This window comes from Crotalus tigris, unplaced genomic scaffold (assembly GCF_016545835.1).
Source record: "Crotalus tigris isolate CLP2741 ecotype Arizona unplaced genomic scaffold, ASM1654583v1 scf7180000019553.37968852642:3898890, whole genome shotgun sequence".
In the NCBI taxonomy this organism is placed as follows: Eukaryota; Metazoa; Chordata; class Lepidosauria; order Squamata; family Viperidae; genus Crotalus; species Crotalus tigris.
This window is the reverse complement of record NW_024097591.1, coordinates 2,372,816-2,387,435: the sequence shown is the minus strand read 5'-3', so window position 1 is coordinate 2,387,435 and position 14,620 is coordinate 2,372,816. Positions and strand designations below refer to the sequence as shown.

General features: G+C 49.4%; 3 protein-coding genes across 8 annotated transcripts in view; 1 reads left to right on the top strand and 2 right to left on the bottom strand.

Annotated features, from left to right (window-relative positions):
* Positions 1–3,859: 3,859 nt before the first annotated feature.
* On the bottom strand, positions 3,860–7,876 carry CUNH1orf43 (chromosome unknown C1orf43 homolog). The gene is made up of 7 exons (XM_039363159.1): positions 7,640–7,876; positions 6,517–6,618; positions 5,960–6,077; positions 5,811–5,864; positions 4,978–5,144; positions 4,783–4,841; positions 3,860–4,201 (listed from the first exon to the last, which is right to left on the bottom strand). The coding sequence occupies exons 1-7, from the start codon at positions 7,781–7,783 to the stop codon at positions 4,006–4,008; spliced, it is 840 nt and encodes a 279-aa protein (XP_039219093.1). The 5' UTR covers positions 7,784–7,876; the 3' UTR covers positions 3,860–4,005.
* A 135-nt stretch (positions 7,877–8,011) lies between these two features.
* On the bottom strand, positions 8,012–12,634 carry LOC120316964 (collagen alpha-1(I) chain-like). Its single transcript, XM_039363158.1, has 2 exons — positions 8,769–12,634; positions 8,012–8,634 (listed from the first exon to the last, which is right to left on the bottom strand). The coding sequence occupies exons 1-2, from the start codon at positions 9,199–9,201 to the stop codon at positions 8,045–8,047; spliced, it is 1,023 nt and encodes a 340-aa protein (XP_039219092.1). The 5' UTR covers positions 9,202–12,634; the 3' UTR covers positions 8,012–8,044.
* Positions 8,504–14,620, top strand: part of UBAP2L (ubiquitin associated protein 2 like) — a 30,474-nt gene continuing 24,357 nt past the window's right edge. For 5 of the 6 annotated variants that reach the window (XM_039363156.1, XM_039363153.1, XM_039363154.1 and 2 more), the window contains exon 1: positions 8,690–8,822. The gene's annotated coding sequence lies outside the window, so the exon portion shown is untranslated. Of the gene's footprint in view, positions 8,640–8,689; positions 8,823–14,620 lie in introns of those variants that run through there. The other variant, XM_039363152.1, reaches the window with a different exon arrangement.

The following is a 14,620-nucleotide window of genomic DNA, read 5'->3' as shown; positions in this document are numbered from 1 at the left end:
CCAGTCTCTTCTTAAAAACTTCCAACGTTGGAGCATTCACAACTTCTGGAGATTTTGAGTCATTTTCTTCCGTTTTTTTCTCCTTTTTCAAGCATTTCCCTCTGGTGAGAATTCAATTCCCCAAACCCTCAGATCGGAAAAATTCAGTCCAGACCCAGGAAGGGGGTTTGAAAGACACCGAACTGACCCAGCTCTCTCTCTCTTCCAGTGGGCGCTCTTGATGCTAGCCGAACAATCCCGGCCGCTCTCGGAATATGTTTGATATTTAGTTGGGTTTCACAGTAGAACAACCTAATATCAAACATATCAGATAGAAGCCGGGGACAAAAAGTCGTGCGCCCAAAGCCACAGGGACTTTTCCAGGCCAAGATGGATCTGCAAAAAAGAGAGAGACACACAAAGATCACTGCAATTTGGGGTAGATGGACCCACAAACATCATCTGTATGGATTAAGTTCCCACCAAGTTGTGAGTCTTTTTACAAGACTTGTATCCGCAGTGGAGCCCAACGTTTGCGTGGCTAAGCGAGGCCGTTGTTCAGCGGGTTTTATGAACTTGCTCGTCGCATGTTGTTAAGGCAATCGCTGCAGTTGTTAAGTTAGGGGAACAGGGTTGTGAGTCAAGGGCTGCCGGTCAACACTTTAGTGTCACTGCGCAAAACGTGGCTGCTTTCGTTTGGAAAACATTGCACCTCTCGGCTGAAACCTCGCACTGCACTTAACCTGCAAATTTAGATAAATTGTTGTGCCACAACTTTTCTGGGAAACCAGGTGAAGTGGACTTGGTTTGAAGGAAGGAGGAAAGGAAGGAAGGAAGGAGGGAAGGGAGGGAGGGAGGGAGGAAGGGAAGAGAGGAAGGAGATGGATGGATGGATAGATAGGAAAGGAAGGAAAGAGAGAAGAAGGAAGGAAGAAAGGAAGGAAGGAAGGAAGAAAAAAGACAAGAGGTAGGGAAGGAAGAAGATGGATCGATAGATAGGGAGGGAAGGAAGGAAGAAAGGGAAGGAAGGGAAGAGGATGGAAGGAAGGAAGGAAGGAAAGGAAAGGAGAAAGATGTAACGCTCTCAACTTGATTTATATGTTTGCTTAGATGGCCTTCAGAACGTGACTGCCACACTCAGAGAGAAAAATTATTAATTCCGGCAGCAAAAGGGAACCTCTGCATGCCGGTGCAGTCTACCTTTAAGCATCCCACCCAGACCATCCGGGGGAAGGAGGGCACTCTCTCCACCTGCAGATTTGCAGGCCTCTCCCAGCACCTGCTGCCTCCTAAGTTCATTTTGGGACCAAGCCCAGAAGACGGGAGAGAATCCCCCACCTAAGCAAAACGTCCTCCATCGCCCTGCCAATAAAGCTAGCAAAAGAGATTTTCGTTTGGCCCAAAATTGCTGCTGGTGGGCACCAAACTCACCCCCCCCCGTTTAAATCCAGTGCCAAGAGATGCCCCAAATTTGGTACATTTCTTTCATCCTTTTATTCTCCCCGTCTGCTTTTCCAGCTGCACAAGGGGAAGACGCTCCCTCGTCCACACCTGTGCTAATTTTTCCCTCTTACCTGCTTCCCCGTTCTCAGCATCCCTCTGCCGCTTGGCCAGCCTCCCTCCTTTATAACCAACTCGGGCTACCCTCGGGCACCCTAAAGGTCAGGGGCTGTGCCCCTTACGCTCCCTGAGATCAATTAGCCAATTGATTTTTTTTTTTTGTCCCATCTCTTGAGTTTTGTCAATAGCCCATCAACATCTCTCCATGCCCTGGAACGGCTACCCTACTTTTACAAGAGAGAGAGATGGAGCTTTAAAATCAATCTTATTTTCTCCCTTTTTTGGGGGGCGGGAGAAAAAAGGTGGAGGGCTTGGTGGGTTCCTTCTGGCCAAAGCAAACTCTTTGTGGGATCCCACTTCTAAAAGCTACACGTTTTCAGAGAAGAGATTTAGCTGAAACTCCAAAAACAGAAGAGGATCAAGTGGCAGAATTAAAGAGGGAAAAAGAATGCAGATAAAAATAAAACAAAAATATAAAATTAAATTAAATTACCTGCATCAACACACACGCACAAACTGGTAGGTTTGTATACGAATACAGCAGAAATAATCTGAGAATCATCAAGAGGAGGCAAGCGCGATCAAGGGGCAGAATTAAAGAGGAAGACAGAATGCAAATAAAAATAAAATAATAAATAAAAAATTAAATTAAATTAAAATACATCCATAAACTGGTGGGCTTGTGTAAGAATATGCCAGCAACGATCTCAGAATTATAAACTTTTCACGTATTATTCGACATTTCTCTGCAAAATATTTGTAGAACATAAAAGACATCTCTAAAGGGTTAGTCCAGTTAATAAATAAGAACCAGATTAATGTCAATGTATTATTTCAAAGCTTTTATTTTTTTAAAAAAAGATGGGTGTATAAACCAGACCAGCTTCCCACTTTTCAAAAGCACACTGGCCCTTAATTAACGAATTGGGAGAATTCAGCCTAACTTTGCTTGAAAGAAGTCTTATTAAAGCGAATTCGTTAAAAATTAAGCTTAGAGACATTTGCAGGAATTGGTACCCCAGCTTAAAACACAAAACCTGGATCAATTTATCTCACATTTCATTTATAGCCTTGAAAACATAGGAACAAAGCCACAGCTGGACACGATATTTATTTCTTTTTAATTGAATTTATAAATTATTTCCCCGATGATCTGCTTGAACGAACCACTTTTATTCAAAAATATATACTCTCATAGTTTGACAAAGTTTTAAACGTTTCTGTGTGAAGTCACATCGACCGACCAAATTATCTTCCTAGCACCTTACCCTAATGCCCAACTTACTTTTAGCCTGAACTAACATTGGTGGCTTGTCAGAAAACCATTTTCAATAGGAAGGTTGAGAAGTGAGAAAAAAAAAAAGTTTTGCAGGGGGGAATGTGGAGATATTCTAGAGAAATAAACCTGTTTATTTCGACTAAACCAGGATGGAAAAAAATTGTCTCTTCTAAAAGAACATGAAAAAAACACGCGATATTTGATTCATCTCAGCTAATTATTGTCAGGTGTCCTCCCACATTAGCGTAACACTCATTTTTCTCCGTCCCCCATTCCCACCAGCCTTGTTCCATCACTGGCGCAGTTAGAATGCTAGTTTATTGATCACTCGCTTCGTCCGATGGTCATTGTTCCCCTGGAACAATGTTGAGCGCACATGGTTGAGTGGACACATCCCATCAACCTTGAAGAAGGGACAGCTGGCCAGGAAGAACCACATCCACAAGTCCCCCCCCCCCGGATGGGGTCAACTGGTTAGACTGGGGAGGTTCCCAACCACCCAGTGAAGCTTTTCACTGTCCTCCCAGCTTCGCCGTTGACCTTGGCACTTTGATGCCCCCCCCACCCGGGCGCATCACACAAATGCCTGATTCCACTTAGTGACAAGATGGCTTCAAAAATGGAACACCCGCCTCCCACACCCCCCCCCCCGTTCTTGTTTGATGAGCCCTCCGGCTGGGCAGTCAGCTGGCTCCGTGCAACCATTGCCCCCGAGCTGAGAGGTCCAGTTGCCAAGCCGATTACTTTGGAGATAACGATTTGTGTTTATTGTTATTTTTTTTTTTTAAACAGGGAAAAGCCAAGATCCGTCCCCCCCGGGGCGGCCTACGAAGGAGGAATAAATAAACCAGACCGAGATTGAAAAGTCTCGTCCGAACTTTGATCTCCGGCCCGATCTCGGTTTGTTCGGCATGCTGGGAGAAACGAGTCTTTTGTTAATAAATAAGAGGCAAGATTTAAAAAAAAAATATGAAAACAGGGTGATTTACAAAGCTTCGGAGGCCAGAAGGAAGTGGGGGGGGGAGAGAGTCTTCTCCGCCCTGCCCACCCCAGAATCTTTTCACAGCAAGGGACGGGCCACGAGGGGCAGCCAAGCCTGGGCAGAGGCAGCAAGGTTGGTTTGGTCCAGATTGGGGGGGGGAGAGAGAAATTGGAGCCTGTCCCCCCCCCTTGCGCAGGTGGGAGATTCACAGGGTGCTCTCCAGTGTGTTGTAGCTGTCCTTGAAACTCTTCAGCTCCAGGAAGTGCATGGCCCGCTTGCTCTTGTGGCTGGAGGGCAGGTAGGTGACCTGGATGGTGGGGCTGGAGTTGTCCGGCAAGAGGGTCAGGTCCTTGGCTGCCGACTGGTGCTGCCGCTGGCTGCTCTCGCCCTGGGCCTTGAGGCTGAGGGAGGAGGGAGGAGGAGGGGCTTGAGCAGGGGGTTGGACTAGAAGACCTCTAGGGTCCTTTCCAATTGTGATTCTGCTGGTTTTTTTCCTGCCTTCCTGCTCTCCCTCTCTCCCTTCCCAGTCCCTCCCTCCCTTTCTTTTTCACTTTTTTCTTCCTTCCTTCCTTCTTTCCCTCCCTTCTCAATTCCTTTCCTTTCCCTAGCTTCCTTCCTTCCTTGTTTTTTTCCCTTCCTTCCCTCCCCTTTTCCTTCCTTCCTTCTTCCCTTCCCAGTCCCTACCTTTCTTTTTTACTTTTTTCTTCCTTCTTTCCCTCCCTTTTTATTCTTTCCTCCCTCCCTCCCTTCCCAGTCCATTTTTTACTTTTTCCTTCCTCCCTCCCTTCCTTCCTCCCTTCCTTCCTTCCTCCCTCCCTCCCTTCCATCCCTGGAGGTTTTCAAGGAAAGAGACTGGACCTGTCTGGAACGGCATAATAAGCTCTCCTGCTCAAGGAGGGGGTTGGATAGAAGACCTCCAGGGTCCCTTTTGACTCTTCTTATCCTGCCCCTTCCCTCAACCGCAGCCCCTCGGCCAACTTACATGGTTGCCAGCTCGCGCAGTGCCTCCTGGAACTTGAGGAATTCCATTCTGCCGAAGGCCTGTGGCAGAAAGAGAGAGGGGGGAAGCAAACCCACCCATCTTTAAAAGCTGCCTGAACTGGAAGGGTCAATGGCCACGATAAGACCAGCCCCCTCCCCAGCCAGGCTCCAGCCCTCGGAGGCAACGGCCACTCACCCCGGTCCCGTAGCGGGCGTTCTCGTAGCCGTCCAGGAGGGCGTCGATCAGGGTCTTGCGAAGCCCCTTCAAAGGGCTGCTGGAGTTGCGGAGATCAAGCAAGTAAGCCTGGAAGTTCTTCTCGATCAGCAACTTGGGATACCTGCCTTCCATGGAGTAGGGGATCTCTGCGGAGGGAAGCACACAAGAGACACACTCACACGACACGCCTGGCAGGGCTCGCTCGCTCGCTCTTTTAGGCAAGGAGGCCAGGAGCCTGGGTTGACTGGCTTCGTGGAATCCTGCAATGGGTGGGACTAGAACTCACAGCCTCCTGGCGATTGGCCCAAAGTCACCCAGTCAGCTTTCATGCCTAAGGCAGGACTATAACTCACAGCCTCCTGGTGATTGGCTCCAAAGTCACCCAGCTGCCTTTCATGTCCAAGGCAGGACTAGAACTCCCAGTCTCCTGGTGATTGGCCCAAAGTCACACAGCCGGTTTTCATCCCTAAGGTGGGACTATAACTCACAGCCTCCTGGTGATTGGGTCCAAAGTCACCCAGCTGCCTTTCATGTCCAAGACAGGACTAGAACTCACTTCCTCCTGGTATCTAGCCAGATGCTTTGAACTGACACCACGCTGGCTCTTGAAGTCATTAGACACGTCTAATGAAGTCATCTTTACAAACAAAAGTTTCTCCAAACAGAGCGCCCGCAAAAGGCCGTTTCCAAAACAGGAGGCCCCCTCCTCGGATTATCTTCTTACACCCCAGGTAGCCCCTGGCAGCTAAAATGAAGCCAAATGCAAAAAAATGGACCCCTCGTTGCCCTGCTGGACACTTCACTGTTCTTACCTGCTTCTCTGACTGCATCCAAAGCTTTCATCCGATACACGTAGTCGTAAGGGACTGAAATGGAAAGAGAGGAAGCTTAGTTGGGACCAGATCTCCCAGGCTGCTGCCCTCGTCCCAGCCATCCACTCCAGGTTCCAGGATCCAAGTACATGGGTTTCTAGGCGACTCCAGTTGTAGCAGCCGAGCGTCACTGTAGAACAACAGCCGGGGCTCGTATCTGATGTCCTGAACCCGGGACAGTCGGATGTCAATCTCCTCCTTGAGTCCCTGAGTGGAGAACAGAATGAAAAGAAGAGAGAGGAGACAAGGATGAGCTTCGCAAATCTCCCGTTCGGACTCTGCCACCTTGTGCTTAAAGAAAGATTGCTCCTGACCGGGGGAGCAATTTCTGATGGATTTGGCTGTCTGCCACCGCAAACTTATCTGTTAGGAAGCAGCCAAGACCGGCAGAATTATAATTATGGAGATGCTCTCGAGGTTGCAGATTATAACATGCCCTGGAGCTGTCGACAAAGGAGAATATTCGGAGCTCAAGGTTGAAATGAGGGGGTCCTTGGTGCTCTCTGAGCTTGGTGGTTCTCTTGCAGACTTTTCAGGACCCAAGTAGGTTACGTCATCAGGGATAGAAGGCAGGGGGGTTTCCAGAAAGGAGGAGGATCTCCCGCCATCCAGACAGGAAAAGACACCGGCTTGTCCACCCACCTACCTTGGGGGCGTGCTGGCCCACCGGCACGTGGGGGCCCCGGCGAGACTTCATGGCGAATCGCATGATCTGCCTCTTGACGAAGATGAAGAGCAGGACGAAGACCTGGAAAGGAGGCGAAGGAAGGGTTGGTGGGGCTCCTGATGCGGAGAGGGGACCCTCCCCAGCTGCAAGGAGGGGCAGCCTAGCCTACCTTGCAGGGGTGCGGTGGGGATGGCCCTAGGTTTGAATCCCAGAGCAAAGTTTGAACCCCGAGGAAAACCAGGAAAGAAATAATAGTAATAATCATAATCATAGTAGAAGTAGTAATAGGAAGGACTCCAAATGGCCAAATCCAGTCTAAACATCTGGCTGATTGTGTGACAAGGTATACAGGTAACAGAGTAGTATATTCATAATTAATTCAGTGGCACTAAACAGTAATAACAAAGACTAAGAAGAGTAATGAATAAATAATAATAATAGGAATGGACTCGAAAAGGCCAAATCCAGTCTTCACATCTGGCTGTGCCACAGACCATAAAAGCAGTATTTTTATTCATTCATTTATATTTAATATTACATCTTTATGCCGCCCATTAAAGGTCTCCTCCAAGTTCTATTCTATTCTCTACTCTATTCTTTATTATTCTATTCTATTCTATATTCTATTCTACACTAGTATTCTAGTCTATATTCTATTCTATATCCTATACTATTATTCTATTTTATATTCTACTATATTCTATATTCTATTCCATTCAGGTTTTTCTACATTGTTTATTCAGAATTAAATCTGCTCTGCCAGGCGATTCTTACAATAACACCGACATAAATTTTATGCACGTAATATTATGTATTATAATAAATCAAACGGAAGACCTCAGGCCTCCGCTCTCCAAACCCCGGCTGTAGACTCCAACTCCCATCGCCCAAGACAGCCGCCCTCTTTCTCCCGCACTACAAAGCGCATCGCCCACGGCGCCCCCCACCCCCTCCCCAGTTCAGGACACCGGTTTCCTTCCCCTCCCCGAACCAGGAGGACCAGAAGCCCGCTCTCCCTCTGCTGGGGACCATGGGGAGTGTAGTCCCAGCCCGTCTGAGGGAAGGGCGAAGGCGAAAGCTGAGGGGAGCGGATTGGCCTCACCAGGCTCCCGTAGGCCATCACCAGCACCACGTTCACCCCGGAGAGCCAGTTGCTGGCCGGGACCGGCGAGGAGGAGGACGGAGGAGAAGAGGAGGAGGAGGAAGAGGAAGAGGCGGCGGCGGGGGAGGAAGGGGAGCCCGCCATGACCGGGCGAGGCTCCAGGCCCGGCCGCCCTCAGGGCCGCACAACATGGCCGCCGCCGGGGCCGCCCGCGCCCGGTCACGTGGCTCTGGCCACGCCCCCCAGCCTGCGAGGCGGGTAAGGGGTGAGAGAAAAAGGAAGCTGAGATCAGCTGACCGGAAGCAGGGGGAACCACGAAGAGAAAGACGTTCCCGGGCGACCATATTGGAAAGCCAAAGAGTAAAGAGGCTAAGAGGCGTTCTCTGGGTCCAACACGTCCGGTTCTCAATGGAACATGCGGGGCAGGCCCCCCGAGCGATAGAAAAATTCCTTCTCCACCGCCCAAGATCTAAAATTAGCCGGGCAGAAACGAACGAGTAAATAAACTCCCCGCAAAGCATCGGTAGAGACTTTGCCCGTTTGCCGATGCTTTGCTTGCGTGGGAGGCCTGTCGCACAGGAACCGGAAGTATGCCGCCGAAATCTTTCTCTTTCTCCACCCCCAGGCTGGAAAAGGAGAAAGGTTGGTTAGGTTGCGGGGGACGAGACGAGAGATGGGGGGGTGGAGGAAAAAAAAGAGAGAGAGAGGGATCCAAACAGAGTCACGTGCTCGGGGGCGGGGCGAGAGCCGAGGAAAACAAACAGAGGGAGGGAGGGACGGGGTAACGCGCCTCCTTGTCTTCTTCTCCTCGCCCTCCCTCCCACGCCACGCAGGCGCGCTGGAGCTGGCCCGCGGGCGAAGGGGGCGTGCCGCGGCCACCTGACGCCCCACCTCGCGCGTGCGGCCCCGCCCACGCCGCGCGTCACGTGGCCGAGGGGGCGGCGCCGCGCTGGCTTCAGTTGTCAGTGTGCGTGTGGCGGCGGCGGCGGCAGCGGCTAAGGTAAAAAAAAAAAAAAGAGAGAGAGAGAGAGAGAGAGAGAGAGAGGAGAAATGGCGAGCGGCCCCTTTAAGAGCCGGCCCCGCCCCCTCCTCCTCCTCCCTCCGCCTCCCCCGTTAATCCCCGCTTTACTTTTATGAGGCGATCCCGGGAACCGGCGACGGCGCGGCGGCGGCGGAGGAGGAGGCGGGTATCCGGCGTGGCGGGCGGCTCGGCCGGGGCCTCCGGGGACCCTTTTCCCGGCCGGCCTGACGGGGAGGAAGGGGGCGTGAGGAGGCGGGGAGTTCCGGTCTGGAGCGCCTCCGCCGCGGCCTAGTCGGCCGGGCTGAAGCCGGGGACTCGCGTAGCGCGCTAAGCCGGGCCGGGCGAGGCCAAAGTCGGCCAAGACCCCGGAAGGGGGGAAAGGTGTTTTTTTTTCCCCGATCGTCGCTCCTGGGGCCTTCCGATGGGCCACGCCACCCATCCGAGGCCCGGGAAGCCTCGGCAGGCCCCTCCCCCCCTTGAGCAGCGCCGGCCCTTCCTGCCCGGGCGAGGCTGCTTCCCCCTCGAGGAAGCGGCGCTTCATTGTTTCCTCCCGGGCCCGACGGCCTCGCCTCGGCCCTCGGGGGCCAAAGGAGCCGCGGGGCGGACGGGGGGGTCCCTTTTCTCCTCTCCCCCCCCGGCAGGGCACGTGGAGGGGCCCCCGGACCCCCGATGTCCTTTGGCCCCCCTCCAGCCGGGCCTGGCTCTTCCTGGAGGGGGCGATCAGGCCTGGAGGAAGCCTGCTTCCCCCACCCCGGCCGGTCCCGTCTTAGGGAGGGGGCATCGCGGAAGTGGGGCTGGGATTCTTGGCTCGTCGGAGCGCCTTTCCTAGCTTGGAGGGGAGGCGTTGCATCTCCCCCCCCTTCGAAAAGGGGCAGGAATCTCTTGCGATCTAACAACCTGGGATCTCTTCTGCCTCCCTCAAGCATGCGGGTGGGGTGGGGGGGGGATCTTTTGCGGAAGATCAGTGTCTCTGCTTCCTCCAAAAGGGGCAGGGATCTCTCGGAATCTGATCCAGTGATTCTCTTCTCCCTCTTCCACGCAAGTGGGGGGGGGATCTTTTGCATCAGATTGGAGCCCGTTTGCCCCCTCCCAAAGTGGCAGAAATCTCCTAAAAAAACTAATCTAAAGTGATCCGTTCTCCTCCTTCCATATTTGGGGGTCTTTTGCATAAAATGGAGGTCCCTATTTGCCCCCTCAAAAAGTGTGGGGGAAAAATCTCCTAAAACCTAAAGTGATCCTTACTCTTCCTTTTCCATGCAGGGGGATCTTTTGCATAAGATGGGGGGGGGTGGTGGATCTCGGTTTGTCTCCTCTAAAAGTCAGAAATCTTGTAAAATCTCCTGTAAAGTGACCCCTGCGCCTTCCCTCTTCCATGCATAAAGTCAGGCTCTTGATTTCCCTCTCACTGCCCCCTCCCCTATCATCACCATCTCTTTATTTTGCTTTTTAATCCTTTTTTTTTTAAAATATTCGAAGGCTTCTTAATCTTGGGAGTGTGGTTTCTCCTAAGCATGCCAGCTCCTTTTTCAGCAGGCAGGAGGGTGTTCCTTTGTTATGGTGTGAGGGATCGGTGCCCGCCAATGATGTTTGCAAGCAGCGTTCAATCCACCTTTTGACTCCAGGCCTGCCTGCTGCTGAGTTAAAGAAACCTCCCACACACACACACCCCGTCTGCTCGCCTGTTATCTCTTAGACCTCGATGCTCTGTGGATCTGCTGGGCCGGAAGTTTTGCTGGAGGAATTTCCCAGGAGCATTGGAAGTTTTTAACTGCCCCCTCCCTGGGCAGAGAGAAAGCGATGTGGAACCATTTGAAGGATGAAGTTTCAGATCGTTTTATTTCTTTTCTTACAAAGCTAGCAATTGCCATTCTCCTTAGGATTCTGTAAGGCATCACTTTCCCAGCCGCTTCCCAGGCTTGGGAATTTACCCTGATGCTCCTTTTTCCTTCTGCAATATCCCTGATCTCTTCCCCTTGCAATTTCCCTTAAAGGAACAAAAGCCTTTTTTTGTGTGTGTTCTGTGTCACCTTGGATGACTTCACCTGGGACTTTGTATCTGTAAGAAAAAGGCCTGCTGTTTCTTTCTCCTTAAGTCTTACTACTTGTGACATTCTCCAAATGTACAGTTTGGGTCACTTCCCAGCCAGGAAGACCACAATTGTGGGAGTTCACAATGGCTGCAAGTCAGCACAATTTCTTGGTGGATGGACAAAGCCACAGTAGATATATCTTTTCATCCTTCTAAAATGTTCGCTGCTCCTCCTGCTCTCTTTCTACTCATCCCACAAACTCTTTTTCGTTCCCTTTTTTTAAAAGGCCTAAAACCAATGTTGACATTCTGGCTTCTTTTCCTGGCATCATTCTTTTTCTCAAGGACATTCTTTCAGGCAAAATCATACCATAATAATTTTCTCAGGAATGGTGCTCCAATCTTCTCAATCATTGCGAACTGAGCATTTTATTGTCCTCCAAAGTACGCAGCTTCCTTCTTTCCCAAAAGAAATGAAAAGAATTTGGGGGTTAAGATTTTTTGGGCTAGCAAGTAGCAATGTTTTTCCTAGCGAAATGTGATTGTGAATCCTTGCATATTTTAAGCAATCTGCATTTTGTGTTTTAGTGTTTGGCTGCTTTTTGAGTTCTCAGGTAAGTCAGCCTTATTTCCAGATGGACGTGCAGGGAACTCCAATCTTAGGTTGAAGACTGTGCTTGGCTATGATGCCAGATGTAGCTATCTGCTCATCAAGACTTTTTCCCAATAAAACAATCACTTCTTATGACTTTATTTTATTTTTTTTAAAGAAGAGGCCCTGTTAATCCAGCCTCCTTTTGTAAACCCAATATGCAGTAGTTTTTCTTCGGAAATTTACCAACAGAGAAGGTTCCTGTTTGAAGGTGGTGCTTAGCAATTTGTCAAGCAGGCAAAGTCTCAATTCAGAAATCAAGGAGTTGAATGATCTCTGGATAGAATAATGGGCTATGATTGTTAGAAGCTTGCTCTCCTTGGGTGGAAGCTGCTATCCAAGAATTATTCTCTTTCAGGCCTAACATGGAAAGAGTAATATTATCATTGCCTCTTGGGCTGTAGATTTAAACGTGCAGTAAACTATTCTAGAAATTAGATTGGGAAAGACTAGTATACGTTTCATTTCCACATAGTTTAGTTACCTGTCTGGTTCACCTGGCAGCAAGGTGAGAACTGCCGTTCTTTAAAGGAGGCACTTGCATTATATTTTGCTTAACAACACATCAACTATCTTTTCTCCAAGTTCCTGATTTTCTTTGCCATCTCCTTTTTTTTAACCACCTCCATCTTTATTACCAGTCTTGAAATCTCTGCTATCTGGTGGTGAATTTATTGGCATTTGATGGGTTTGGTCCATAACTTTATAAGGGGATGGATGATAAGCAATAGTCTATCAATCTTCAGTATGGTGGCTTCAGGAACAGAAGGCTACCCTGGAGACAGTATGATAGAACAGGAAGCTTCTTTAATGCCTCTACTTGGCCCATTTAGTGAACAATATCAGAGTAGATCTGGGCAAACTGGTGCTCCCTAGATTTCACCTTCTGCAGACTAACCCATCTTGACAAAGGGGTTCGCTTTCTCGTGCTCTAATTATGCATTTTCAGTCTTGTAAAGAAGCAACATTTGTCATGATCTGGCCAAAAAAAACTCCAGCCAGAAACTGTGTTTTCCTAGCTCTTGAGAATTAAATTACAAATTTAACAGCTCCCTCTCCAGAACATCGAATCTTCCCTGTCTTTTTTTTTTTTTTTTTTAAAAAAAAAACAACTTTAAAGTGAGCTTTGAAATGGGGGGGGGGTGTTTCTCCTAATCGTTTGCTTCCAGCTGTTTGACCAGGTATCTTTTTTACTTCACCGAAGCTGGCAAGACGGCTTGCCAGGGCAGGGTCCAAGCGGGGAGGCGTCGCCAGCTCCTGAGAACCGGCCCCCTCGTCTTTCAGGATGAAGTTGTGAGACATGGACAAATCCCACTGCGCAAATTGCCCTGAATGCTAAGTCAGGTTGACGGTCCTTCTCCCCAACTGAATTGGCTGTGCTAGCAGCCACTCTCTAGGGCAGTGTTTCTCAACCTGGACAATTTTAAGGCACGTGGACTTCAACACCCAGAATTCCACAGCCAGCATTGCTGGCTGTGGAATTCTGGGAGTTGAAGTCCACATGCCTTAAAATTGTCAAGGTTGAGAAACACTGCTCTAGGGTCTCTTCCATCACCTGCTGTCTCTTCCTTTTTAAGTGGAGGCTGCTGAGTAAGCCAGGGAGATGTGTACATCCGTGGCAGCCTGCTTGTGAGAAAGGATGAAAAAGGAAGGAAAGAAAAACCAAGAATCCAGCATCCAGGAACGTCAATACCCCTTTGGCTAGCCGTAACCAGAAATGGCTCCTTTTGGGAATATCCAGAGGAAGATACGTTGCTCTGTTATCGTAGCCTGAGAAGACTTGGTTTACTTCTTCCTAGTTTGGTGCCTCTGCCTTAACACCTTTCGGGTCCTTTTGTGCTTCTGTTGTGTACACACACTGCGGTGGGCCTCTCAGAAGGACTCAGAAGCTGCTGTTTTGGAAATCATGGCTGTACATTGATAGTTGTAAGAACGCCAGGCGTGTCATAAATGACACGGGAGAGAGCTTTTCCTTCTAAGCATACATTCCATGTCTCCTTGGTCTCTAAAACTACCTTTAGCTTAACAGGACACAGTTCTCTTTTCTTTCCGTCTCCAGAGATGAGGGCTCAATTTCTGAGCAGGAGACAAACACAAACCCTGTTGCATCACTTTCCTTCTCCCACCTGTGTGGATGTGTGTTGTTTGCTGCCCAGGCTAAAATTTGTTAGCAACAGGCCTGGAGTCCTGTGGATTGAAAATGGTTTCCTTCTCCAGCCATTTGCTGCCTGGGACTTTTGATTAGCTTCACCGGGAGGGGGGGGGTGATTCTTCAAAAGAGCAGATTGGATTCCTGGAAACCAAATTGGGTTGAATCATTTTGCTGTAAGTGGCTTGCATGTGGAGTGATTTCTCAGAGGGAAGAATCCGTTCTCGGGAAAGGAGATTTGAAACTCGGTCACTACGGGGATAATTGTCCTGCTCCTAAAAAAACCCTGAAGGGGTTTTAAGTTTGGTTTCTGATCTCCCTCTTGTGGGTGATCTAGTTTGGAGTGGCTGTTCTACCCCGGCAGTCTGGATTTAAGGATATCTGTTTTATTAGGCAGCTGCTGTATCGCGGCCCGCTCTGCGCGCTTGGTTAAACGCGTCTGCAAGGCTAGGAGGTTTTGAATATGTCCGCAAACTTCCTCATTCTGACTCGGAATTCATAACACCCAGTTTACTTTTCAGCTATCTTTTGGGTCTTTTTGAAGTGCTCAGCCCTTTCCCCAGCGCGGTTTTATAAAGTCTCCTTCAGCTCTCCAAAGTCAGACTGCATTTCGTTGCAGGGCCGGGAAATCTTGATGGAAGAGAACCTTGCTCCAAAACAGATTGCTCATTGCTAAAGATGAGAAATTGAGTCCAGCTACGGTGGAGAACTTTCTTTTCTAAAAGAAAGCGATCCATCTTCGGGTTTGGTTTTGTTTTTTTGGTGGCGTGTTGCAACACACCTCCAACTTTCCATTAGTCACGGAAACTTGTCTTAGGAAAAGCTTTTATCGGTTTTTTGGACAACTAGAGTTGACCGGCTAGGGATTGAACTCTTCTTATTCAGAGCTGGGGCGAAGCCAGAAGAGAGGGGAAACAAACTGGATCATCCTCCAATCTTTTTGAAATCGTAGCCAGTAAGCAGGGTGTGTTGGTAGGGTTGAGTGAAGGCTACACAATCTACAGGATGGGAGGGGGAAACTGTGATTCTTTCACACCCTGGCAGTTGTTCTGAAGCAAGTGCTTGATAGGTGTCAAAAATCAAAATACAGGCAGTCCTGGACTTACAACTATCATGTAGCAGCTGTTGGA

Excerpts from the sequence above, each read along its gene's own strand:
- CUNH1orf43 (XM_039363159.1), bottom strand. The coding sequence starts at position 7,783 with ATGGCGGGCTCCCCTTCCTCCCCCGCCGCCGCCTCTTCCTCTTCCTCC. Across the intron at positions 6,078-6,516 it reads TGGGCCAGCACGCCCCCAAG|GGACTCAAGGAGGAGATTGA; the intron begins GTAGGTGGGTGG and ends TTCTCCACTCAG. Across the intron at positions 4,202-4,782 it reads CTGCGCGAGCTGGCAACCAT|CCTCAAGGCCCAGGGCGAGA; the intron begins GTAAGTTGGCCG and ends CTCCTCCCTCAG.
- LOC120316964 (XM_039363158.1), bottom strand. The coding sequence starts at position 9,201 with ATGAAGCGCCGCTTCCTCGAGGGGGAAGCAGCCTCGCCCGGGCAGGAA. Across the intron at positions 8,635-8,768 it reads CCCGGGATCGCCTCATAAAA|CCGCTGCCGCCGCCGCCGCC; the intron begins GTAAAGCGGGGA and ends TTTTTACCTTAG.